The 25,307-nt window shown below is 40.8% G+C and overlaps 1 protein-coding gene across 1 annotated transcript in view; it reads left to right on the top strand.

The window, feature by feature from the left end:
• Positions 1-944: 944 nt before the first annotated feature.
• Positions 945-25,307, top strand: part of CPE (carboxypeptidase E) — a gene marked incomplete at both ends in the record, with an annotated part of 89,288 nt that continues 64,925 nt past the window's right edge. The window contains one exon of the mRNA XM_084232811.1: positions 945-1,251. Within this exon, the coding sequence (XP_084088937.1) occupies positions 945-1,251 (307 nt within the window). The remainder of the gene's footprint in view (positions 1,252-25,307) is intronic.

The following is a 25,307-nucleotide window of genomic DNA, read 5'->3' as shown; positions in this document are numbered from 1 at the left end:
TTGGAAGCAGTCTCCAGCCTCAGCCAAGTTTTCAGATGTCTATAGTGGTGGCCAATACCTCAGTTGCAATCTCATAAGAGACTCTGAGCCAAAATCACCCGCGTAAATTCCTGCAAGAGTTCATCTTAGTGCCAAACTAGATCCTTTGTCTAATGCATCCCTAAAATTGTACTTGGTTTTCCCTACAGGCCTTCCAAAAGGGGGTTGAAATAATACTACCATATGGCATCGCCTTACCTTTTCTTTTTCCCTCCCTGGAATACAGGCATGTGCATAAGTACAATGAAAGAGAGTGTCTGTGAAATGATTACATTTTTATTCTCGCAAACCTACATCACAGTGCACCAGCCAGCCTCGTCAATAGATGGAAATGTCACCTTTTGCTTTGTGTTCGGACTAGCAGTACAGTTAGGCAAGTGGTCGCTAAATTTCCTTTCTTTCCTGGACTCTTCTCCAATTCTTGGCGCATCAAGATGGAAACCGGGGTGAGCTTGGTATAGATGTCACTGTAAAAGGCTCCACTAGCAACCCAAGAATATGTTTTTCCATAGGCAGGGGTCATGGGTCTCTCAATGACAACCGCGTTCCCCAACCCAGACCTGCGCTGTCCTTCCACCTGCGCGCCCCGGGCGTCACCTGGCTTTTGACGAGGTTCTGAGCTCACAAATAACACCCGCCGTGCGGGCGGCTGCCCCGGGGCTGGCGCTCGCCTCCGGCGCCCGCCCCTGCTCGCAGTGGTTTCTCCTGCAGCTCCCCTGGGCTCGGCGGCCAGTAGTGCAGCCCGCGCCGCCGCTGCGCCCCTGTCCTCTGGGCGGCCCCCGCGCGCAGGCTGCCACTCGCTCCTCGGGAAGGTGAGGCGCGCGGGCTGCTGCGGACCTCGCCGCCCCCCAGTCGCGCCCCAGCTCGGCCCCGGAGCCGGGAAGACAAAAGAGGCCGCCGGCGCGATGGCCGGGCGCGGAGGCCGGGCGCTGCTGGCGCTGTGCGGGGCGCTGGCCGCCTGCGGGTGGCTGCTGGGCGCCGGGGCGCAGGAGCCCGGGGCGCCCGCGGCGGGCCTGAGGCGGCGCCGGCGGCTGCAGCAGGAGGACGGCATCTCCTTCGAGTACCACCGCTACCCGGAGCTGCGCGAGGCGCTGGTGTCCGTGTGGCTGCAGTGCACCGCCATCAGCAGGATCTACACGGTGGGGCGCAGCTTCGAGGGCCGGGAGCTCCTGGTCATCGAGCTGTCGGACAACCCCGGCGTCCACGAGCCTGGTAAGGGCGCTGCACCCCGCTCTCCCGGGGGGCGGCCCGCGGGGCCGCGGGGCTTGGACAGGCGCGCCAGGGAGGCCGGAGAGTGGGCCCTGGGGTGCCTTCCGAAAAGGGCGTCTGGGGTGAGAGGTGGAAAGTGGACGGAGGGATGGAGATTGGCTTGAACCAGACCTAGGGCGCCGTGGTGGGCCGGGTCCCCAGATCTACCGCCTCTTCGCCCCCTGCCCCAATCCCTGTCCCAGTCTTACACCACCCGTGGGTGGGCAAAGGCCGGAGAGGCTGGAGGGGGCGCGGGTGGGCGCATCCTGCAAGCCAGCCGCGCGCGCCCGGCCCGCGGTCTCTCGACTTTGCTGTAGCAGAGACCCGAGGGGATGATTGGGAGCCAGGCGGGAGGCCCCTCTTGCTGGCAGACTGGATAGAAACACAAGGTGCAGTTAGGGATTTAGAGGCGACGAGGGAGAGTCATTCATTATTTGCTGCCTAATTTCCGGAGGGCCGGCTTGCGGGGTGCCCAGGCTCTGCGTGCTCGTGTCTCCCCTGTGTGTGCGCGTTGGGTGCTCGCGCCGCTGTGGCTGTTGAGGGACCATGAAGCATGTTGGCTGCACCGGGCGGGGGTGTGTGGGGACACGGCCCGAGGGTGGGACAGTGGCCTTCGGCATTCCCATTTAGGAACAGCCGAGAGGCCTCTCCAAGGAAAAAGGAATATTCCGTTTTCTCTCCTTTAGCCACTTGGGATGATGAGTGGTCTGAAACCAGCTTTTCATTCCAGCTGTTTCCATGTGGTCATTTTGTGCACCTTCCTCCTGAGAATGTCAAGGCACTCTTTATGTTAAATGTGATACCTTTATTACGAATAAAGAGGTATTTTTAAAAAACGTTCCTGGAACTTTTCTTTTTTTTTTCTTTTTGGACATGATGTGAGTCTAAAGCCCTGTTTTCTGATAGCAAGGTTTTGTTAAAGTAATCTCTTCTAATAATATCAGTAAGGGGTGCTTCATTTTTTTTTTTTTTTGACAAAGAAAGCAAAAAAATTGGCTAAAAATTTTCAATGCAGGCAGGGCCAGAATAGGTTTATAATGATCTTTAAGAGTCAAGCATAGAAGGGATTAAAATGGGTGATCAATAGAGACACTTGGATACTCAAAAGTATAGTGTATGGGGTTAATTAATAATAAATCTTCAAACAGGAAATATTTCTTGCTTTCAGGTATAGAAGCAAAGAGATTTATATATATATTTACTGTCAAACTCCTAAAATCAGATCCTAGAAAGCATTTTATACCACGTGGCTTAGCAGGATTCGGAATGTCGAATCTGAAAATTATACAGAGATAAAGAAAAATTCAAGTGTGATGACTCATTTTCAATTGTTTCCAAAAACCAGTCTTGATATCCTAGGAACAGATTAAAGCTGATGTAAATATTTGTGATTTGCTTACTCCCTACTTAATTAGAAACTTTGGTTAGTCTGCTCTATAGATGTTCCTCAGAATTTGTTACTTTTAAGAGTTTATGTGAAAGCTAATGTTAACTTTTTGTTGTCTTGTTTCAAATTAAAAAATTCTAAATAATATTCTTAGAATACAATATGCTCTTGAAAATGAAAACAATAATGGTTTTGCTTGAATGTCTAGAGTGCATAGTCCAGCAGGCTTCATATCCCTCTCAGATTGCAAGCTATGTGAGGGAAGGATGTGTCCCCAGCTCCAGCCAGTATCTGGCACACAGCCTGCTCTCTCTATACACATTATGGAAAAAATGAGTTATCACTAGCTGAATAGCATAGTGTTTTGAAATAAAATCTATTATTCCTCATAAACACAAAATACACAAATTTAATTCATTTTATAAAGGCAAACTCTTGTTAACTGTGTGCTTTATAAACCCTTGTTAAATGACGGAAAGATTAAGTTCATGGTTTTAATAGAATATAAAAAATATCTATTCTTGTATTTTTAAAGGTAGAAATAAATTATGAACCGGCACTAAAAGAACACATAGGTAAGTGCCTCTTCCACCACCTTTTGTAAGGAGATAACTAGGTTAGAAATCTTCAGGGAACTAGTGTTAGAAAACAAAATTCAACAGAGTAAAATCTGAAGATCTCATTGACTTTGTTCAGTGATTTATGAATCGGGTGGCCCCCAATCTACCAGAGAGAAAGGAGTTCTGAGAAACTGGGTAAAAGGAAACTGGGGCATGGAGATTCTGTGAGGCAAAAAGCAGATTGGTTATTGCAAGGTCTTTTTCCTTTAAGGGAAGGCTGGGGTCTACCAAGCAGGTAACCTCACTCGGGCTCATGGGGTGATTCCTGATTGACTGGTTTAATATTTCATTTCTTGGAGAACCGAAACTATAATTCTCGCTTGGTGACATGAGACTAATGGATCCCCCATTCCATTAGTGCCTCTTCTCTTTTTTCACACTAGTTCATGAAGAGGTCTGATCAGTATATATGTTTGATAGCACTTGTGTGAATTACCTTTTTAGGCCGTTTTGGAGAAATAAAGTGTTCACCATTCTTAAGCAACCTTCAAATTCCTTTAGATAAAGTTATTTTGAGAAATGACAAAGGAACATCCATAACTTTATTCTGAGGTAGGAATGGATGCATCTGGTGTATTTTGAGAGCCCAGATAGTCTACTAGGTCAAGTGCTCTGGGTTATGCAGGGATATAGGAGGGTCTTTGACTTTTGGGGAATGGAGAATCAGGAGTTGGAAGGACAGCATCAAAGTGCATAATGGTGCACAGAAGGTGCGGGAGAACTGGAGAAAGGAGTTAGAGACATTAGGTCAGAGGATTTGGTTATTGAAGAATGGATGATAAGAAGGCCGGAGATGCAAAAATTATGAAAATTCACCAACTCAATATAGTTCATATACCTATATATTTTAACAGAACCCCCTACTTTTACCTTTTTGGGGGGACTTGAAATAAATTTTCTTATTAAGCTTTTAGGAAATAATATTTCTTTTAAATTAGTTTAACAATTTCATTTGTTTGTCTACAACTTTGAAGTTACTGATACTCATTTTATTTTGCAGGAAAAGGGAGGTGTCATGTTTGATTGTTTTCTTAATATAAATTTTTTCTGAACTTAAAGAAATATAGCTGATGTTTGATGATAGAGTTATCATCATAGAAAGACTCTACTAAAACAAAACAACATATCCACATAAAGCCTATGCCTATGTAAAACCAGACAGAGGTTTACTTATTTAGATGAGCAGGTGATGGACAGGGATTGTGATCATCCTTGTCTGGTACCACGCCATGGGCTGAACTTGGACTTATTGTCTGAAAATGACTCATTTGCTTAGATGATTAGTATTTGAATTCATCAAAAAAGAAAGAAAATTCCATTTTAAATTGATCAGCAAGGACTGTGTCTGTTCTGTAATGACACCGTAGAAATCAATGTGATTCTTGACTAGTTGTTTGCTGTGTGTCAGTTAATCATTTTATATCACCTTGGCAACCTGCAAAATCTACTGGAGGAGGGTTGTGGGTATCAGTTACCTCAAAAGACATGCAAATGGTCTTGGCACTGATTCTTCTCACACATCATAAATCTGGACCCCAGATGTGGGACAAACAAGACTGGGCTCATGCTGAATCTCTGTGTTGAGGTTGCACCCTTGGAAGATTCTATGTGCTCAGCTATGTTCACATTACACATGATATCTGCCAGGCATGATCATCTCCCCCAGATTTCTTCCTTTTGCTTATATTTTATGTTTTAAAATATTTCTACATATAGAGACTCCTGTGCTCAAACTCAAACATATGGCCTCTTAGGGCACTGTAGGTGCATATCCATCATTGCTGTACTTATAAAAGAAACCTTTATTAATGTGTGTCTAAGTGATGGAATTTGTATTCCCAGACCACTCTTTCCAGAATTAAACATGCGCTAAGATTAGTTTGTTTAAAATGTGAATTCTTTTACGTGTAGCTCAAGATTGTTTTTTGGGACTAAATCTGATTTATAGCTAAAATGCTATCTTGGAAACATTCTTTAGAGCATAGAGTTTTCTTTTTCAAAGGCTGGAATGATTATTTTGGACCTATTCTCCTCCCCCCACCAAATCTGTTAGAATTTAAAGTGTATGAATGCCAGTGTACATTTGCCAAAGATTGTGATGGAACGTTTAATGCTGGCAGAATTTCTACACAACTTAAAAAAAAAGGGGAGTTTGGATTATTTTGTCTCTCTTTTTTCATGACAGATGAGTATGTATTTATTAGTGGGAAACAATTACAATTCCTAGCACTATAATTGGTGAAGATAGGTGAATTACATATTTGTTGTATCACATATGGTCAAGAATTATTTTTAGACCCAAGTGAGTCAATGCAGTTTTTGCCAGAAATAATGTATTTGATTGACTTGAGATTAGCTAATGGCAGAGAGGAAGTTGGGCTGACCTCTAATGTTATATCCTGTACACAGACAAAACAGGTAGCTTTTGATGGATACCGATTTGACAGGTTACAAAGGAATCGTCTTCCAGCATCTCCCTTATTGAGGGAAATAGGAGGGAGATTCCCACTTTTATAGTCATTTCCTTGGGAAGTTATTTTTGACAAATGCAGACATAGTCTCTGTAAGAGGTGACACATAACCCAGGTTTCCCAAAAATGTATTCAATGGAATATTCCTTAGTTCAGCTTGGTTTGACAAGTATTAGGTAATAAACAGGTTTGCATATTGCAAGACTTATCAGAGTTCTTTACTAATTTAGGCTTCAAATCCAATTTAGTTGTACAAGAAACAGGATTTTCCAATCTTTCATGACAGAACCCCCTTTTTCTTGGAGGAGTTGGTCTTGGAACTAATGTTGCCCCCGTTCAAGAAACTACTCATTATCATATTAAGGATAATTTGGTAATTCTCTGGAGGAACTCAAACAGGGAGTTCTTCAGGGATAGAGAGCTTATGTTTCCTTCTCCCTCCCCACCCTCTGTGAATAGCTAGCAGAGTGAGTTATGTAGAGTAAGCTCTTAAAGATGTGTTTATTGAATGGAGGATGTGATTCTGGGAGAATGAGGCATAGAACAGATAAACGGAACTGAAAGATTAAACTTACAAACTTATTTCAATTCTTTTATTGTTCAGTAACTTCATGCTTTTGACTTCTGTTTGCCTCTTTTTCTTGTCTATAAAATAGGAATGCTTAAAAAACTTGAGGCTCAAAGACTTGCTGTGAGGCCAAAGTAGTTTTGTGTACAAGAAAACTGGTGAAGTTCCTTGCATCGAGTTATCAAGAAGATGGCTCATTTGCCAGCATTTTCCTTCACTTTCAGTGGGTCTGGAAAAAGTGCTCCATTGACTGTCCATTTCCTTGGTGAGCCCGCCCCACACTGACCTGTCACATTGGTGTTGCACGAGACAGGTTAAAGGTCCAGAAGGACTATCCCTCTCACCACTTTTCTTGTTCACAAATGTTTATCTTCTATCACTTTTTAAAAGGCAGGGCATTCCTGCTTTTCTGCAGCTTGACATCTTACTTTGCTTCGTGCAGTAGGAACAGTGAGAGTGTTCGCTATTATTTAAAAATGTCTTTAAAGGTTGTTTCTTCAAATAGCTAAATAAATCTAGGACGATCCCAACATTTACCTTGGCTAAGTAACATACTCTCCTAAGGAATTTATAGGGAAACTGCTTGGGGCCTAATTTATTCTTTTACAGACTCAGTGTAAGGAAAAGATCTTTGAAACTTCCTCTCTTACTCCTCTCTGACTTTCTCACCCACCCTGACCTCCTCTCTTCATGTTTCCATCACTCTCTATAGAGCTGTAATATAAAGGTTTATAGTATATACTTTGATATCAGGACCTGAGTTCAAACTCTGTCTCTTCCTATTTTAACTAAATACTCTTGGACAAGTCAGTTAGCTTCTCTCTGAGCCCCCAAGTCATCACCTATGAAATGACAACTATGCTATGATTAAGTGAGATAATACATAGAGTTTTAATTCACTCTATGTCAACAATTATTATGACCTCTATTATGGCATTTTCCATTGTTGACCTGAGTGTTCCCCCCAGAAGCTTCTTGGGGTCAGGGCTTATAGTTTGTTCGTTTGTTTATCCTAAATGTCACTTTGTATAGGACACTCAGTGTTTGTAGACTAAATTAAATTTCTCAAATGGGCAAAGATGTATATCATGAAACAAAGTGGTATTGAAGGTCATTGTTGATGTGATGCACATTAGCATGTTAGCATGTTAGCATGCCGGATGATGATGATGTTACCAGCCAGTGGGGGTGTGTTCTTGAGTTCCTCACTCAAGAAGGAAATGAGGACTCTCACCATGGAAGATGACTTTGAAGCTGAAATTTATTGAGTGATAATGTTACAGGGCAGGGAGAGGGACACCTCAGAGTCCCCAAACCTGCCTGCTCTAAATAGGTTCTGCCATCTGCTGCATCAACACAAAACATGTAAGACTTTAGTGGGAAGGGACTTTAATACAATTAGGAAACAACACAGGAAAAGCAAAAAATATAGTTTTCAAATCAAGCACCCAAAGTTACCCGTGTCCCCGCGTGGGTGAAATTCCACTCAAGCAGGATTGGCCCAGAACAAGGCCTCAAAGCCTGCCACAAGTCTAAAGCATCTTCCAGTGAGGACCCACAGAAAAGGATCAGAAAAAACCAGACAAGTCTGGGAGGAAAAGAGCAAAATCAAAATCAAGATAAAAGCTGCCATTGTGACCTCCCCACGGGTCTCTCACCCATATCTGTTTCAGGGCCAAAAGGCAAATGTAGTTTCTTCACATGTCTCCTGGCTCCATGTGCCTCTTCCAGGTCGCCTTCTTGCTCTCCATCCTGTTTCCTTCCTTCCTCAGTCCCCTCTGCAGCTTCTTCTCTTTAACTCCACCCTCCTTTGGGTGGGACAGGGAACCTGGATCTTCCCCTTTTCCTGGGGACCACCCTGTTGCAATAGTACAACAGCAAGCCCCAGGGAGACCTCTAGGGCGAGAGTCTCCCCAAGGGACAGCAGCCTCTCCCTTATATAGGCCACAAGGAACATAACACAGGGATGAGGTTATTCTACATGGGGCAGAGGGGGAAGGAAGGAGACTTTGGAGCAGCTTTGCACAGCCGTGGTTGGAGAACATTCTCCTTCACACATAGCTGGTCAGAAAATGTAGAACAAATCCTACCCAGGGGTGGAGATCTTAGTATTATAGTGACTACAGAGTAAGGGCCGGGATCTTCTCAAGATGCACGTACACCCAACTGCTTCCTCCTGGTCTGTCCTCAGGTCAGCTTTCTAGTTACTGCACTGATGGCTAAAGCGAAGAAGTTACTAGGGACAGGGAGGTAAGTAATGACTTCTAGGTACTGGTGTTATTGTCCTTGTTTCCAAGGCTACGTGCAAGGGGGAGAGAAGGAAGCACATCTAAGAGACCCCCATCACACTCCCCCTGAGAGGAAGCTCAGTGCTCATTCTGGAGGGGAGAGCTGGTTGGAGCCTCTTCCATGGCTTCTCCGGAGGGTCAGGGCAAAGGTTCTGCTTACCCAGGGAAGAGTGGAAATAATGGAGAACCCCACCAACTAATCGTTTCAAGTTTCATCAATGTGCTTACTGTGTTTGTTGTCTGAACTCATTACTGGGGTAGAAAGAGACTCTTCCTCTGGACCTCTTTCCTCTTGAGGCATTTTAGAAAGTTAAACTGCTGTTCAAGTATTAAATAAAAGTGCTAAAGATGATCAGGAAGAATTTACGTAGTAAAATTTTGGTCTTTTAAAAATCTGGGTGGGCCCTTGGTGTGGGTACTAAGAATTACATGCTGTTTTGAACAGAGAAGTCATAGTCTTGGTTTTCTTTTTCTTTTTTTTTTTTGGTGGGACCCTCGCCGGCGGCCAGGGAACGAACTGGGCCTCACAGTCCAGCGCTCAACCGCTGCGCCACCAGGGGAGGCCCTTCTTTTTCTTTTTTAAAGATTTATTTATTTATTTATGCATACAAGAACTGAGCACAGGCCAGAGGTGTGGGGGTGAGAGGATTCACCAGAGAAGAGGGTGGGGTGGGGAACAGAACAGGCAGATCTACTGTATACACTGCTGAGGGGAGCAGTGGGCGAGACAGGAGATGTCTGCTGCGCCATGTGGGTTAGTTCCCTGGCTGGGCGTCGAACTCGTGCTGCAGAGGCTGCAGATGGCTTCATACAACCCTTGTGCCACCAGGGAGGCCCCATCTCAGGTTTTAATTTCCCTTCCCTCATGAAATGGCTTTCCACTCTTGCACTTGAAGATGCCATAAAGGAGGAGTTTTATCTGAAAACTAGCTGATGGGTCAGATGAGCTCACATTTGAAACATGTTTAAATTTGCTCTTTCCTTCCCTTTTCACTAATTATTGGAATGACTGCCAGTTCTTTACTCTGAGTGTTTTTCTTTCTTTAAAAATTCAGGATATGGTGTTTTGTAAGCGATCCAGCAGCCAGCTCTTTCTAATAAAATGTAGCCTGTGAGAAGAGCCTGTTTGTTACCAGTAACTTTCATTATTTTCAAAAGATTTCCCTACATCTTACCCATCCCCGTTAGTAATCTTTGAAGGATAAGATGTCTCATGTAGAGCATTACAGGGTTTAATCTTTTAAAACATGAATTAATTATGATAATAATCCTTGGACCAAGTTTCTTTCTTATTTTTCTTTGAAGGAGAATTTTTATTTTTATGCAAAGCAGATGCAACAGCATATACTTAGCCCAGATTGGTGTCACCTTCTTTAATCTTCACCTTCTCCAGCTTGGCCATTAGAGCCACAGACTTTTGGACCCAGGACAGTGCCTCCTCAGTGACGACAGATCTCATTGTATCTGTCATTGTCATTGGTCCTGATAGCTCCCACTAGCTTGACTCCCACTGGACTCCTTTGTCTTCTGAATTAACTGGTGTGCAGTTGATAGAGGAATGAGACACCCCAGCCTGATCTTCCTCTTGACAATGCAGTAGGGAACCCCCATATTCCCACACAGGGCTGGCAGGAAAACAGTCAACTCGATGGGATCCAGGTCACATGCCATTACCACCAGCTGAGCCTTCTTGTTCTCCACCAGGGTGGTGACAGTATTAACCTCTGCTTGACGGACAATTGGCCTGTTGATGGGACATCTCCTGTGCCAGCAGCTTCTCAGCCTGGGCCAAGCATCTGCTTCTTCTCTTCCTTGGTCTCTGGTCTGTATTTGTGGGCCAGTATAAGCAGTTGAGTAGCTGTTTGGGGTCCAAGGTCTGGGTGAACTCGCTCACAGCAGGAGGCAATCTCAGTCACTTACAGAGAATCAGCCTTGAGGAGGAAGTGGATGCTATTTATCTTAACTGGCACTTGAAGATGCAGGAAGAGTCTGGCTCTTGATGAAAAGCAGATTAAAAGATTAAAAGAAAAATTAAAAATGTAAATTTTCATTTTTTAATATCATGTCATTATGATCTTAGTTGATTCCCAGTATGTATTAAAAGAATCTTAGTGAATGCATTTAGAAGAGTTACACTATTAAAAGACAGGTAACTTGAATTTCATTTTTAAGGTTGTTATTTTTAGAAGGCTGGATGGAGCTGTGGAAGGAACAATAAGAGCCTTATTAACATAGTGCATTTTGGCTAAATCTCTATTGCCTTTTTTATCAAATAGCGACATCCCACTATGAGTTACTAAAAGACCCTGATTCTGCACTTTCTTGTGACTAAAATCAGAGTTGTCAAAGGAGGCTGCAAAAATATATTTGGAAATTCAGTTGCAAGTTAATAGTTTAAAGCATTGCCTGTACTAGAGTGTTCCTTCTTTCTAGAAGATAATCCTTGCTAATTTTCTTCATTTATTTGCCAAACATATTAAAACTGTTAGAAGGTTTTGGTGGCTTTTAACCACTTCTATATTTAAAAAGTTTATAAAGTTTTTGGCATGTAGACATTATTAAAATGTGACTAAAATTATACATGAAAAAGTTCTAATGTCAAATGAAAATAATAATTTCAATTAAATTTATAATGTCAGTGCTTACTTTTCAGCTGCCAAGTCATAAAATTATGGGTCTTCCCATTTCTTAAAGGGAGATAGCCAAACTTATCTGTCCTCTCCTAATAAGTTGAATATTGATTCTCAAAGACTAAGTTAATATCCAAATATTCTCTAGTCACATAAGCCACCTCCTGGCACGTCAAAAGGTCTACACTTAATATTAGTCTGTGCATGCAGTGCCTCGAGAACAGTCCTTGACATCGGGACCCTTGCCCTCTGAAAGAATTTTTGCTTCCAAATGCATGAACTGCTGGAGACTATGGAGCTGTTGAACATGTGCAAAACACCTGATTAAGAAAATTCCTTCATCTGTGTGTTAATGCAAGGTAGGATTCCATAAGCTTTTCTCAAATTAACTTTCTTTTCCTTAGAACAACCTCTGTTGGGTCCACTGTTCATTATAGCACTGGGATTAATGGAATATCATGTTTTTTTGTTTTTTAAAGATTTATTTATTTATGCATACAAGAGCTGTCATACAGGTCAGAGGCATGGGAGGGTGAGACAGAGTGGGGAACAGAACAGGCAGACTGACTGAAATGCACTGCTGAGGGGAGCAGCAGGCAAGACAGGAAAGGTCTGCTGCTCCATGTGGTAGCTCCCTGGCAGGCCGGGGATCAAAGTCATGCTGCAATGGCTGCGGATAACTTCCTAGTGCTGCGTCCTACCCCTTGCGCCACCAGGGAAGCCCTGGAATGTCATGTTTTTACGTGTGAATTATGCACAATTTTATTGTACCTCTTAAACCCATTTCAGCTCCTAATTTGATCTCCAGTGGTAACTGAAGTGAGCTGAGAATCTTCATTAAGACAGTGTATTCATTTTACTTATGTAAACTTATGTAAGTTACTCACATAACTAAGTTGGCGGGTTGTATGTTGAGGACAACTCTAGGCCTCGCACATGCAGCAAAACCACCCACTGTGTGATACTTATTTTTAATATTTTTGAGACTGTTTCCCCCTTATTTCTAAACTTCTAGATTTCTAGATTTCTGGGCATGCTCCATATAGGAGATTCAGGTGGTTGGTTAGGTAGGAACTGGGGGCACCTCACACTGTTATAGCAAACATGCCCCCTTTTCCTTTGACTCTTTCAGTTCTTGCAACTGTATCCTTGAAAATTAAATGTAACATTCAGAAACAGCAAGTATCTTTCCTGAAAAGTTTTAAAATTCTTGTTGCTATTTTTATTTTAACACTGAACCTGAATCTATTGATTGCTGTAATTCGGAGTCCTGTGTACATGGAGAGGGCGTGAATGAGAATGTGTTTCTTAAATGAATGTTCAGAAGGGTAAGATTGGTCAGTTATTACCCCCAAAATTCCGAGAATCAAGGTATTTATAGACTCTGTAAAGACAGCAGCATAAGCAACATATTCATACCTCTTCCAACATTTCTAAGACGTGAGAAGGCTCTCATTTGCAGACCATACCACACTTTCCATGATTCTCTCAATCCTACACCAAGGTACTATGAATGCTTCATTATCCAAAAAGTCCTACTAAAAGCTTGATATGTAAATGACCCTAACTGGATGAATTACCAAAAAAATTAGAGACATTCATTCATAAGCACTTGTAACTATCAGATATAAATGCCTTTAAACCAGTTCATGGGCCTCCCCGGTGGCGCAGCGGTTGAGCGCTGGGTTGCGAAGCTGTGCGCGGCCTCTGCGGCGCCGGTTCGATCCCCGGCTGCTCCCTGGCCACCAGAGGAGGGTCCCACATGGCGCGCAGACCTCTCCTGCCGCCCGCTGCTCCCCTCAGCAGTGTACTTCGGTCCTTCTGCCTGCTCTGCTCCCCGCTCTGGCTCTGGTGAATTCTCTCACCCTCCCGTGCTTCTGACTGTACCCAGTGCATGTATAAACAAAACAAACAAACAAACCAGCAAACAAATAAATAAAGCATGCCTCTATAAAAAAAAAAAAAAATAAACCAGTTCATGATCAGAAATCAAAAACTCTGAGTAGTAGAGGGCAGCAAATGAGGTATCTTTCATTCTGAATATGTCTTATATTTGCAGTTCTACTTTACTTATTTAATAGTAATAATCAAGTGACTGATATATGAGTGACACCCTGAAATGTGAAGAGACAGTTATGAAAGGGATCACCAAACAACAGTATTTCAACAAGTTCTTAATGTGAAGGTTTTGACCCATATTCTATAGGGGAGAGATGGGTCATCCATTGGAGGGATTTCAGGAGATGGGGATTGAGTACATTTTAAAGAATGAATTTGCATCTGGAAAGTAAAAGAAAGACTTCATTCTATGCCAGTATAAGATCATGCATGCTAATTATGGCCTTTTCTCATTGTCCCCAATAGTGTGACATAGAAATATGCAATAAATATTGTGACAGAGGATAATGTTCCGTTAACATATGAAATTTCCACCCAATTAGCTAGAATATAGTTTTTCGGGTATTGTCTTTTGTGGTTGAACTTATTATGAAGTCTTCAGGTGAGACTTGATGGCTGGTGGCATAAGAGGAACTTTGGGGATAACAGAAATGTTGGATGGCAGTGTCAGATTCTACTGCTCCTGACTGCTTTGTTGAGTAGGTTACTCAATCTTACTTAATCTTACTTGAGGATAAGCACTGGCAAAACCAGGTTGTCCAAGGAAGAACAGGTGCATGTAAGTTACAATACAATTACCAGACCTTATTAACAACCATCAGGTTTGCTCTATACCACAGTACTCCCAGGCAGGTTTTGGGGAATGGAAACCAGCTATCTCGCAGCTCACTGAGTTACTGGATAGTCTTAGATTCCAGAACTGTGATTTCCAAGTTGGAATCCCAGGAGAACATAAATACTGGGAGAAGGTCTTTGGGAGGGTGTTGCGATCTATTAGGCCAGCTTGAGGTGTGTGTAAAGCGTGCAAAAAGAACCAGGTTGTGTTGTTGGAGGTTATGGGGGCCAGAATATAAATAATTGAAATTGGGTGCAATTTCCTCTTAAAAATAGTACTTGTGTTGATGTGTTCATGTGTCTCCATTAAATTTTAATGTGAACATAAATAAAATTATATTTATTTTTTAAAGATTTATTTATTTATGCATATAAGAACTGGGGTATAAGCCAGAGTGGGGGAGGTGAGAGGATTTACCAGAGAGAGTGGGGAGCAGAACAGGCAGATCTACTGAAATACACTGCTTAGGGGAGCAGCGGGTGAGACAGGAGAGGTCTGCTATGCCATGTGGGTAGCTCCCTGGCTGGGTGGGGATGTAACTTGTATTGCAGTGGCTGGCAGTAGCTTGATCGCACTGTCTTTAACCCCTGTGCCACCAGGGAGGCCCCTAAATACAATTTTAATGAAACAATTATTTGTGCTAAAGAGGATGACATACTTGTTGAGAGTTTTTCCAAACCAGCACATAGATTCTTAAAGAACTTGATTTCCATATTAGGAGATGTTTATAAAACATTGTGATGGTATTAGAATTATTGGCATTATATTGTTTATCTAACAAATTGCCTTAAAAACAATAAATATGTATAAGAACTCTACCTGAAAGGAGCCTAGTTAAATTGTGATAGAGAAAATAGTATATATTATTGTAAGAATGTAAGAATATATATGAAATATGTATGGGCGGAAATTTCTGTGAAATGAATTTCCAAGCTAAAATAGGTAGAAATAATATGAAACTGGGCCCTCCTGTCTCTATTCTAACCCATGTGTGTAACAGAATGTGGAAAACAATCCTACAAAATCACTTTTCATTATCTTAGCAAAGAAATGGCCGCTATTAAAACTGCCTATCAAATCACTGCTAGTATTCGTTCTTGACGCTGACACATAAAACTCTCTCCCCAAAAGAATCAGAGGATACATTTTGATGGTAATTTATAATCAGGATATGGGCAAGCCAAAAAAAAAAAAAAGCCCAAATCTCCAGACTACTGTTTTTGTGAGAGGGTGTGTACCAAGAGCAGGAAATGGGATCATAATGTAGTGGAAAGACTTGAGAATTTTACAGTTAACTTGGGATAAGATATCTTTCCTTTTGATTGTCCTATTATTTCAGGTGAAAGTATTTAGTGTGAATTATTCAGACAATTGCTTTAATTCTCCATTTGATCTGTGCATAGCCATAAATAACCTTTGTGCTAGTGTCCATGGAGTCCAGAGCCTCCTCAGGTGTGAGGTTAGGAAGGAGGCCTGGGGGAGAGAGTTTTATGTGTCAGGGTCAAGAATGAATACTAGCAGTGATTTGATAGGCAGTTTTAATAGCGGCCATTTCTTTGCTAAGATAATGAAAAGTGATTTTGTAGGATTGTTTACCACGTTCTCTTACATACATGGGTTAGAATAGAATAGGGCTCAGTTTCATATTATTTCTTGCTTTTTATTACCTATTTTAGCTTGGAAACTCAAGAGACAGCACAGCAAAATACGTGGAATTACAAATGTGGTGAATTCTGTTGAGTTCAAGGGTATTACATGTGCCTTTACAGATAGAAAATTGTGCAGGACTCTTGGGGAAAGTGTGTAAGCCTCAGAGAATGCGAACCCAGCAATGGGAACCCTGCAGGTCCTGATGTATTCCAGAAGTAGAATGACTAAAAAAAAACTTAGAGTGAAAGATTTGTGACAGCTTCATCTTGCCTGTGCGGTCCAGATGACTGGGCTAATTTGATAGGAAGACACCGCCATCGTCTTAAGCGAAAAGAAAGCTAGACAGACTTTTGTGTACCATTTATTCTAGGATCTGAAAAAAAAAAACAAAAGAATATTTTTTCTTCACAAAAGGCAGTACTTCAGTGATGTTAAATTTATTTTACTCTTGTCTCTCTTCCCTTTCAAGGAAAAAAAAAGTGTGTGCACCATGTGTATGTTAACCTTTCAAATAGAGCAGTTTCCATGGAAAACTACTTTTCAGATAGTCAGATGTGTTCCTTGCACAGTGGGGTTTTGGTTCCTGGGCTAAATATTACTTCCCACCCCTGAATTAGTCCCTAGAGTCGCTTTAGCTGGAATGAGGGATGTATTAGGTTTGTGGCCTGTGGTCTCTGTTTCATCACCTACAAACTGGCTTTGAGGTAGCTCTTTGAAAGCAAGCTGTCGAATGTAGGGAATATCAGAGAAGAAGGGAAGAGGATAAAAATGGCTAAAAAAGGTGGACAGGCTGAAACATAACTTTAAAATAAAAGAAGAAAATGAGGCAAACGTAAAAGCAAAAAACATCAAGGACAGTGTTATAAGTAGAAAATAAAGCGTAAAAGATGAAAGAGGCTAAGCAAAAAATTTAATTTTTTTGACAAATTAAATTTGTCAAAAGAATACAAATTTCCTTTTTTCCCTCACACATATAATATTCAGTATATGCCAAGCACTGTTTAAAGGTTTTAGCTCATCTAATCCTCAACTTTTAGTTGGAACTATTATCCATCTTCATCTGCAAATTAGGAAACCGAGGCACAGAAATTAAGGGACTTGTTTACTATCACAGGTTTGTAAGTGGCAAAATCAGGATCAGAATATATATACCTACATTGGGGTATGTGTGCGTGTGTGTGTGTGTGTGTACATAGCTATATAGCTACACTGTTAAATGTCAAATAAATAAACAAAATCACTCTACTGATCAGTATACCTATGGGACACTTATTTGTGTTTAACTTCTTTCTAGACTAGCTTTTCTCTTCTTGTCACTCTTTTCTTTTGTAGGAATTCTCCTTTCTTATGAAATTTGGTGGGAGCTGCTGCTGTGTACTTAAATACTCTCTCCCTGCTTCCCAAGGAAGCATCCTGTCCACAGCTCTATATAAATAAAAGGCTGAAAAGAACATGTACCAGTGGAAATTTTCCAAAACATTAACATTTGTCTTTGTATTCAGAACTACTCGCCTACAAGTGCATTCACATATTCACACCTTTGAGTAGAGTATGTTCATCTAGGAAATCAAGGAAATCAGGAACTGCGTATAAATAAATATTAAAAAATGGAAAGACAAATGACTTTTCATAGATAGATCTGATTTGAGGTGAGTGAAAAGACGCAGGGTGTCTTTAGCCATGGTACCTGAGCAGCACAGTTCAAAGGATACTAGAGTTTTAAGATGGGTGGCTTATTGGACTTGAAAATCCATATTTTTTTTTCCTGAAGTAGGTGTTACCATGGTGACAGAATGGCCTAGCAACTGAATTCTGATTTCATTGGTTGAGTGTCTCCAGACTTGCTTGTTGAATAGCATTAATATGTTGCCTCCTGCTGCTTTTTATTGAGGAGACCATCTGGCATTAGCTGTATTTAAAGGTACAGGTTTGTTAGACAAAGAATCCCGGATGACATAATCAGAGGTGTTAAAAATAGGTTTTGCGGGCCTTCCCGGTGGTGCAGCGGGTAAAGCGCAGTGCTGTGTAGCTCTCCACAGCCTCTGCAGCGCGGGTTCGATTCCCGGCCAGCCAGGGAGATTCCCACATGGCACGGCAGACCTCTCCTGTTTTGCCCGCTGCTCCCCTCAGCAGTGTATTTCAGTCTTTCTGCCTGTTCTGTTCCCTGCTCTGTCTCTGGTGAATTCTCTCACCCTCCTGCACCTCTGGCCTGTAACCTAGTGCTTGTATCAATAAATAAATCTTTAAAAAAATAGTTTTTTCAAGCATTTGTAGTTTAATAAGTGATAAACCAGTTCCATGTCATATCACTGCCTGTTATAACCAAATACTTCATGATTCTAGGCTCTGACACTTGGAATTAAGGGGGTTTCCTTTTTGAACTTCCTTATGTTATGTACATGGAGTGATCTAAATATACATCTTTGTATCTTCACGTGCCTAAAGATGAACCCAGGTGATAACATCTTCTCTCACATTATGTGTCCATAAGCTATAGAGTTAGAAATATATTTTAAAAATATTAATTATTGAGGATATTTAATATATTAGCACATGAATAATTTTTTCTTTTGCATTTTGGGCCAGTAAACATAAAGGGTTTTTCAAGTAAAGTGAAAAAAGTACAAAGTGTACTTATTACATATAAATGATAACTATCCTTTCTAAAGAATATCTATTGTGTATCTGCTAAGAGACTTACCCTGTTTCTAAAGCACTTCCAATAGAATAGGGAGGGAAGGGTGCATGTGTATTTATCATCATCAGGACAGTCTATGCTATATATCTTAACAGAAATACAAAGTAAAGTTTGAGGTTAAAGAAATGGAAGAGGATACATTTAATGAGGATACCATTAAATTTCCTGCTAGGAACACTTGTTCCAAAAGATAGTTATTAGGATTCCATTAAATAAAAACTAATTTTTGCATACTGATGGGGAAGCAACGTGAAATGATATGGAAAGTATTTGAGAAGTCTATTTTTGTAAATCTGGGAGTTGGAAGAGGCAATCTCTAGGGTTCCAGCTCCAAATCCTGCCACTACTATTAATGTGGCAGTGGTTTATTATTGAACAAAATTTTAAATTACAACATATGCCACAGGGAATGTGTTGTCTGGCTCCCTAGTAACATAAAAGAGGACGTCCAAAGTCTCTTGTAATTAATTCATATTTCTAATCTCATTTTTATCTTTTTATTTCTTTTGATACATTATAATCAAGGAGAATATAATTGAACTGACTTCACAGTTTTTGTCTTGAGACTTCAGAGTGATGCTATTCTCAAGCTTGATCCTGAAACTTGCCTCTTTTAAGACTTGAAAATCTTGCTGTTATTATTTACTGATACAGTTTTATTGAGATAGCATACCTGCACCATACAGTTCACACTTTAAGGGATCAAATTCACTGTTTTTAGGTATATTCATGGGGTTACACAACCATCACCACAATTAATTTTTGAATATCTTCATGACCCTGGAAAAGAAGCTTTGTGCCCACTAGCACCTGCTCCTGTGCTCTGTTTCCTCCTAGTCTCCCCCAGCAGCTCTAGGCAGTGGCTAATATGCTTCTGTCTCTTCAATTTTGCTTGTTCTAGACATTTTATGTAAATAGAATCTTACAACATGTGGGCTTTTGTGAAGACTTCATTCAGTGAGCTCATGGCCTTTGCAAGTTTCATCCAAGTTGTAGCATGTATCAGTACTTTGTTCATTCTATTGCCAAATAATATTCCATTATATGGATATTCTGTATTTTGTTTATCTATTCACCAATTGATGGACATTTAGGTCATTTATACTTTTTGGTTATGTGACTAATGTTGCTATAAACATTTGTGCAAAAGTTTTTATGTGGGTATTTATTTTTATTTCTTTTGGATATAGAGATCTAGTAGGGAAGTTACTAGGTCATACCATAACTCTCTGTTAACACTTCTAGAAACTGCCAGACTGTTTTCCAAAGTGGTTTCACCATTTAAAATTCCTGCCATCAGTGTATGAAGTTTCCAATTTTTCCACATCCTCCCAAACTTGTTATTTTCTGTCATTTTGATGATGGCCATACTACTTGGTGTGAAGTGGTATCTCATTTTGATTTGATTTGCATTTCTCTAATGCTTATGATACTGAGCATTTTTACATATGCCTACTGACTGACCATATGTATATCTTCTTTGGAGAAATGTTTTTTTTTCCCCAAATCTCTTTGATTTGGGGTTTTTGATTGGGCTATTGCCTGTTTATTGTTGAGTTTTAAGAGTTTGGTTTGTTTTTCAGTATGTCCTAAAATTAAGTCCCTTATCATATATGTGACTTGGAAACTTTTTCTCCTTTTCTGCAGGATGTCACTGGTATTTTGCATTTTTAGCATGTTTCTGAGGATGTTAATGCTTTTGGTCCAGGAACCACACTTTTGAGAGCCTTTGTAATATACTGTGATCATTCCCTGTGTATACTTATCAATACTCAAAGAGCTTTCAGTTAGGGTAGAGGAAGATTCAAGAGAAAATAATATAAAATCAGTAATAGTTACACAGGGCTAAGAGTGCATAGAGAAGGAAAACATTGATTCTGGTTAGAGGGTTGGGAAATATTTCTGTAAGACAAATGGGGATGGGATTGTTTATGGACAGTCTAAGTTTGTTTATGGATAGATAAAGTCTACTGCTTTATCTCTGAACAGTGAAATCACAGAGCTGCAACTATTCCTTACATTTATTTCATTACAACATGCCTGGAAGAGCTAAGCTTTTGAGCACTTGAGCAAGGTCATTGTGGAGGGCATGGTGTTTCTGGAGTGCCTGATTGTCTGAGCAGACAGAACAGTCAGATGATGAAATGGAATGCAGGAAAGTCATATAAATGAGGCTGTCTAGAGTCTTCCGGCAGTTCTGTGTCCTGTAGTTAGGTTCTGTGAATTGATAACCTTTTGTATAAGAGATTAAAATAAATAATGGACTTAATTTGATGATAATTTTTGACTCTAATACTTTCAATGTATAAATGCAACCTTGATAAAGAAAATAAAAAACATCAGTATATCAAAGTTTTTAAATAGTTTTCTTCTTCTAGAAACTGTAAAATAACATGGTGGTCTAATTCTGGTGTAAACGTGGATGGACCAGTGTTAATAAATTTGTGTTATACTATAGTTAATTTAGGTTTTATGCTCACCCAATAACCTTTGGTATTGCTGAATTCTGTAAATTTCATTGTAGACTCATTTTAATGGTATTTATAGTATCTCAGGGTTGTGTACCAGTTGCCACTCTTTTCAAAGTGGTTTTGTCTTAATTGATTGATAATTTAAAATGAATTCGTTAATTAATTGACTAAATTAAAACTCAGATATCTTAGTGAGTTAATCTTGAACTATATAAACAATTCACTCAGAAGAAAATTTCATTTTGTAACAGGTCAAAAAAAAAAGTCCTTGAAGCCCAGGGCTAGGGACTGATCCCTTTTTGGTGTAGCCTAGTTTGTAACGGTCCTTTTCACAGCTGTGCCCAAAGTAGATCTCACACCCACACTGGTGAGAAGAGAGAGACTCTGACTCTCTCAGCTGCCAAAGACCCAGATATTAATGGAGGTTTATTTTTATTATACATTGGAATCCTGTCATTGCAGAAGGTTCTGGAAGAAAATCTCAGCAATACTGGAATTAAGAGAGAAAGTTTATAAGGTTGTAGCTATGAGAAATGAAAAGATAACAATGAGGAGGGGGTTCTGTGTTTTGTATTTGTTCCTTTCTCAAAATAGAAGATGACACTACTTACTAAAAGATATTTCAAAGACCAAACTGAAAACCCGGGATTAGTTTAGAAAATGAGAAAATCTTGTTTAAAATTAGTTTTCATTTGTGAAAAGAAGTGCCTCTAGGTATGTGTGTGTGTTTGTGTGTGTGTGTTGTGTTCCCTTTCTGTGCATGCTGCGGAATCTGCCGCTAAAGGACTCGGATGAGATGTCAGAGGAAATAGGGAGGTGGTTATTTCAATATTACCTTTGGGGATCTTGACCACAGTATCACTTAAGGTAAAGATCTAGCTCATTATTTCTGAGAGTTGGCCTCTTCTCTCTGGAGGAAATAAATATTTCCCCCTATTTATCACCTCTGTGGGAAGATGTTATTAAAACAAAAAGGTGTCATGAGATGCTACCAGACCTTGTTTAAAAATAGGCATTTTTGTTAGCATTTCCCTTCATTCTTCCCTCCTTTCTTTACTTCCCTCTCTCCCCTGCTTTTCCCATCATCCCTCGCCCTCCCTTCCCCTTCCCCTTGATTAATTGTTTTATTTACTTTATGGACCAGACAGTCAACCACCAGGTGTAGTATAGTGACTCACTGAACAGTTGGCTTGGAACAGCCTCGATCAGTGCATGCCCTGCGTTCTCCATTGAGTAAAGAAGGAAACTAGCTTTCTCCTCTCTCTTCTGGCTGTGGCCACTTGAATTCTACTGCTTCTATACACAAGAGGAACCTTGTGATGTGCTGATGTGGGTTTATCATGGTGTAGGAAAGATGGCAACTACATTCTGTCCGTGTGATCGAAAGATCAGAGCAATAATTTTATTCAAAGTAAGGAGTATGTTCTTATCACAGTTCTTGGTAAGTTTTCCTGTGGATTCTGCTGGATGAAATGCTACACCTGCCACTGAAAATTTGAGAAAGAAACTTTTTTTTAGTGGAAGGAGAGGGGAGAAGAGCAATGTGGAAAAGAGCGTTGAGGCTGTCTCTAAATTCCTCCACGAGATGAAAGCATTCCTTTCTGTTCTCAAGGGAACCATCTTTTCATAATCAGTCCTGTTTCGGTGCAGCAATGACTGAATGTGAGGAGACAGGATCTGCGCAGCCTCCACTGGCTGAGCTCCTCTGTCTATCAAAGGTGTTGAGCCTACACCTAACGGACCACTTTTCTAACATAGCAGGTTTAGGTGATTTTTTTTTTTAATAGAGGCATGTTTTTATTTATTTATTTGTTTGCTTGTCTTTGCTTATACAGTCAGAAGCGCGGGAGAGTGAGAGAACTCGCCAGAGCGGGGAGCAGAGCAGGCAGAAGGACCGAAGTACACTGCTGAGGGGAGCAGCGGGCGGCAGGAAAGGTCTGCGCGCCATGTGGGACCCTCCTCCGGTGGCCGGGGAGCAGCCGGGGATCGAACCGGTGCCGCAGAGGCCGCGGGCAGCCTCGCAACCCAGCGCTCAACCGCTGCGCCACCGGGGAGGCCCAGGTTTAGGTGATTTTAGGGAGCTTTTGGGCCCCAGTCAGTGTGAAAGTGAGGGCTTATAAATACATTCAGCTGATGCGGATTTGTTTAAAAGAGTGAGGCACATTATGGAAAAGTTGAGGAGGAAACAAAACAGAAGGATGTAAACTTTCCATGATGTGTGGTCATTGTCTGTTCCCACTTCCTTCCCTGAACTGGGAATCTGGTGAGGCAGAGCTGGAGGGATAAAGGATGGGGTTTTGGTCCATACACATCTGTCCGGCCCCCCAACATGGCATCTCAGAATGTGATGTATTAATCCATTTACTAAATTAATGGACATCTCTTTATTTAATTAATTTATTTATTTAATGAATTTTTTTGTGGGACTCTCGCCGGTGGCCGGGGATTGAACTGGCGCTGCAGAGGCTGCAGGCAGCCTCACAACCCAGCACTCAACCGCTGCGCCACCAGGGGAGGCCCGACATCTCTTTTTTTAAAAGAGATGCATACAAGAACTGGGGTGTAGGCCAGAGGTGCAGGGCGTGAGAGAAATCACCAGAGACAGAGTGGGGAACAGAACAGGCAGACTGACTGAAATACACTGCTGAGGGGAGCAGCGGGCGAGTCAGGAGAGGTCTGCTGCGCCATGTGGGTCACTCCCTGGCTGGCCAGGGATGGATCTCCTGCTGCAGAGGCTGCGGATAGCTTCACAGTGTTGTGCTTAACCCCTTGCACCATCAGGGAGGCCCATGGACATCTTTTGAACACCGCCTTTGGCAGGTGTGTTGCTAGTTTCAGCAGCTTTGAAATCAGATAGGTCTTATTTGATTTCTAGTTTTATCACTTAGCACTTTTGAGACTTTAAGCCAGTTACTCGATCTTAATGAGCTTGTCTCGCAAATGAAAAGAGAAGATCACTAAAATGGCTTGGAATTTCTTTTGTGGAAAACTGACTTGTGTATAGATAAGTATGGCATGTACTGCATGTTGTGATGTGAACTCGCTGAGCTCCGTGGCAGCACAGAGGTAGGGCAACCAGTGCCGCCCAATGCGTCAGGGAAGAAGCGGCTGGAACCTTTTCTTCTCTTCCTCACACCTTCTGGCATAAAAGGTACCTGGGGCTACCTGAACACTAAGCACCTGTTCATCTTTCTGGAAAAGTGTAGTCCAAGGTCTTTCTGAGCGTGGGGATCGATCTAGCCAAGTGATCTTGCACTCATGCATATTTATGATACTGTTCTACATTAAATTATTAATAGCTTTTGGAGGAATAGTCTATTTTTAATATGGACAAGGAGAATGTTCAGTTTGAAACATTTCCTGAGCTTGCTGTTGCATTCAGGAAAAAAAAAAGCCTTCACTTTTTTATTTTCACAGAAGATTTATGTCTTTTTCCTGCAGTAAAGTAACAAAATATAATCCATACGGGATTTAGAACTTTGAAAGTTATATAATTCACATTTTATACTTTTATTTTTGTCATTAATTTTCCTAAAATAACTTGAGGATCTACTGGACCAGGGCATTCATTTATCAAATCAATCAGATGACTATATTTTGAAAATAGTTCTGCATCTTTGGGTGAAATCCATTTTATTCCAAAGAAAGATTTTGGTGGTAAATAAAAGCAAAACTACATATTATAAGCATTTTATAATGAATGGGATGAATTGCTTTAAAAAAAGGAATGAGCTCAAATAATCTGAATATATTTATATGCAATTAAAAGCAAGGTATTTTTATTTGAAAAACGAAATTTGTTATGCTACTAAGAATAGTTTTTATTTAAGAAAATAGTGATGTAATCAGGAAGTTAAGATCATTTTCTTGGATAAACTGTGTGTGCGTGTGTGTTAACAGCTTGAACAGTATTCCATTGTAGGCTACCTGGCTCCATCATTACTGTTCTGTGATGAAAAGCAGCTGGGTTGCACAATTAGTCCAAAAATATTGAACAAAAATAGCCTAGATCTATCAAGTAAGGTAATTCAGAAGAATACATCCAGAAATAAAATGGAGCTTGAAAAGTACCACCTAACATAATTGCAGGGGCAACGTGTTATTTGCTCAGGGTAATCTTTGCATTTTGAAGTGACTTTGCAAAGTATCAGATGCAAAGAGCAGGAAGCCAGTTATTATAAACAAAGTATAATCAACATGGGGATAATGGATTTACCTATAATTGCCTCGTTATTATAAACTGATTCCAAATGAATATGTTTGAATAAGATATTGATCTAGGGTCTTTGTTTCATTCTGGGCTGCTCACAAGTCACATGTTGGTAAAATGAATGAATGAATGAATGAGATTCTAGAAAAAGAGTCAGAATTATGACATTCAGCTTTCTTGACCATATGTATATTTCCTTCACTATAATCTTGTAGCACTGGGGTTGGGTTTTATTTAGAAAGGTGGTGGGTTTTCTCACAAAGGTGCACATCAGCCACTGAATTTAAGAGGCG

The sequence above is a fragment of the Talpa europaea genome (assembly GCF_964194135.1).
Source record: "Talpa europaea genome assembly, chromosome: 4".
NCBI lineage: Eukaryota > Metazoa > Chordata > Mammalia > Eulipotyphla > Talpidae > Talpa > Talpa europaea.
Note: the sequence above shows the minus strand (reverse complement) of the source record. Positions and strands in the feature narration are given on the sequence as shown.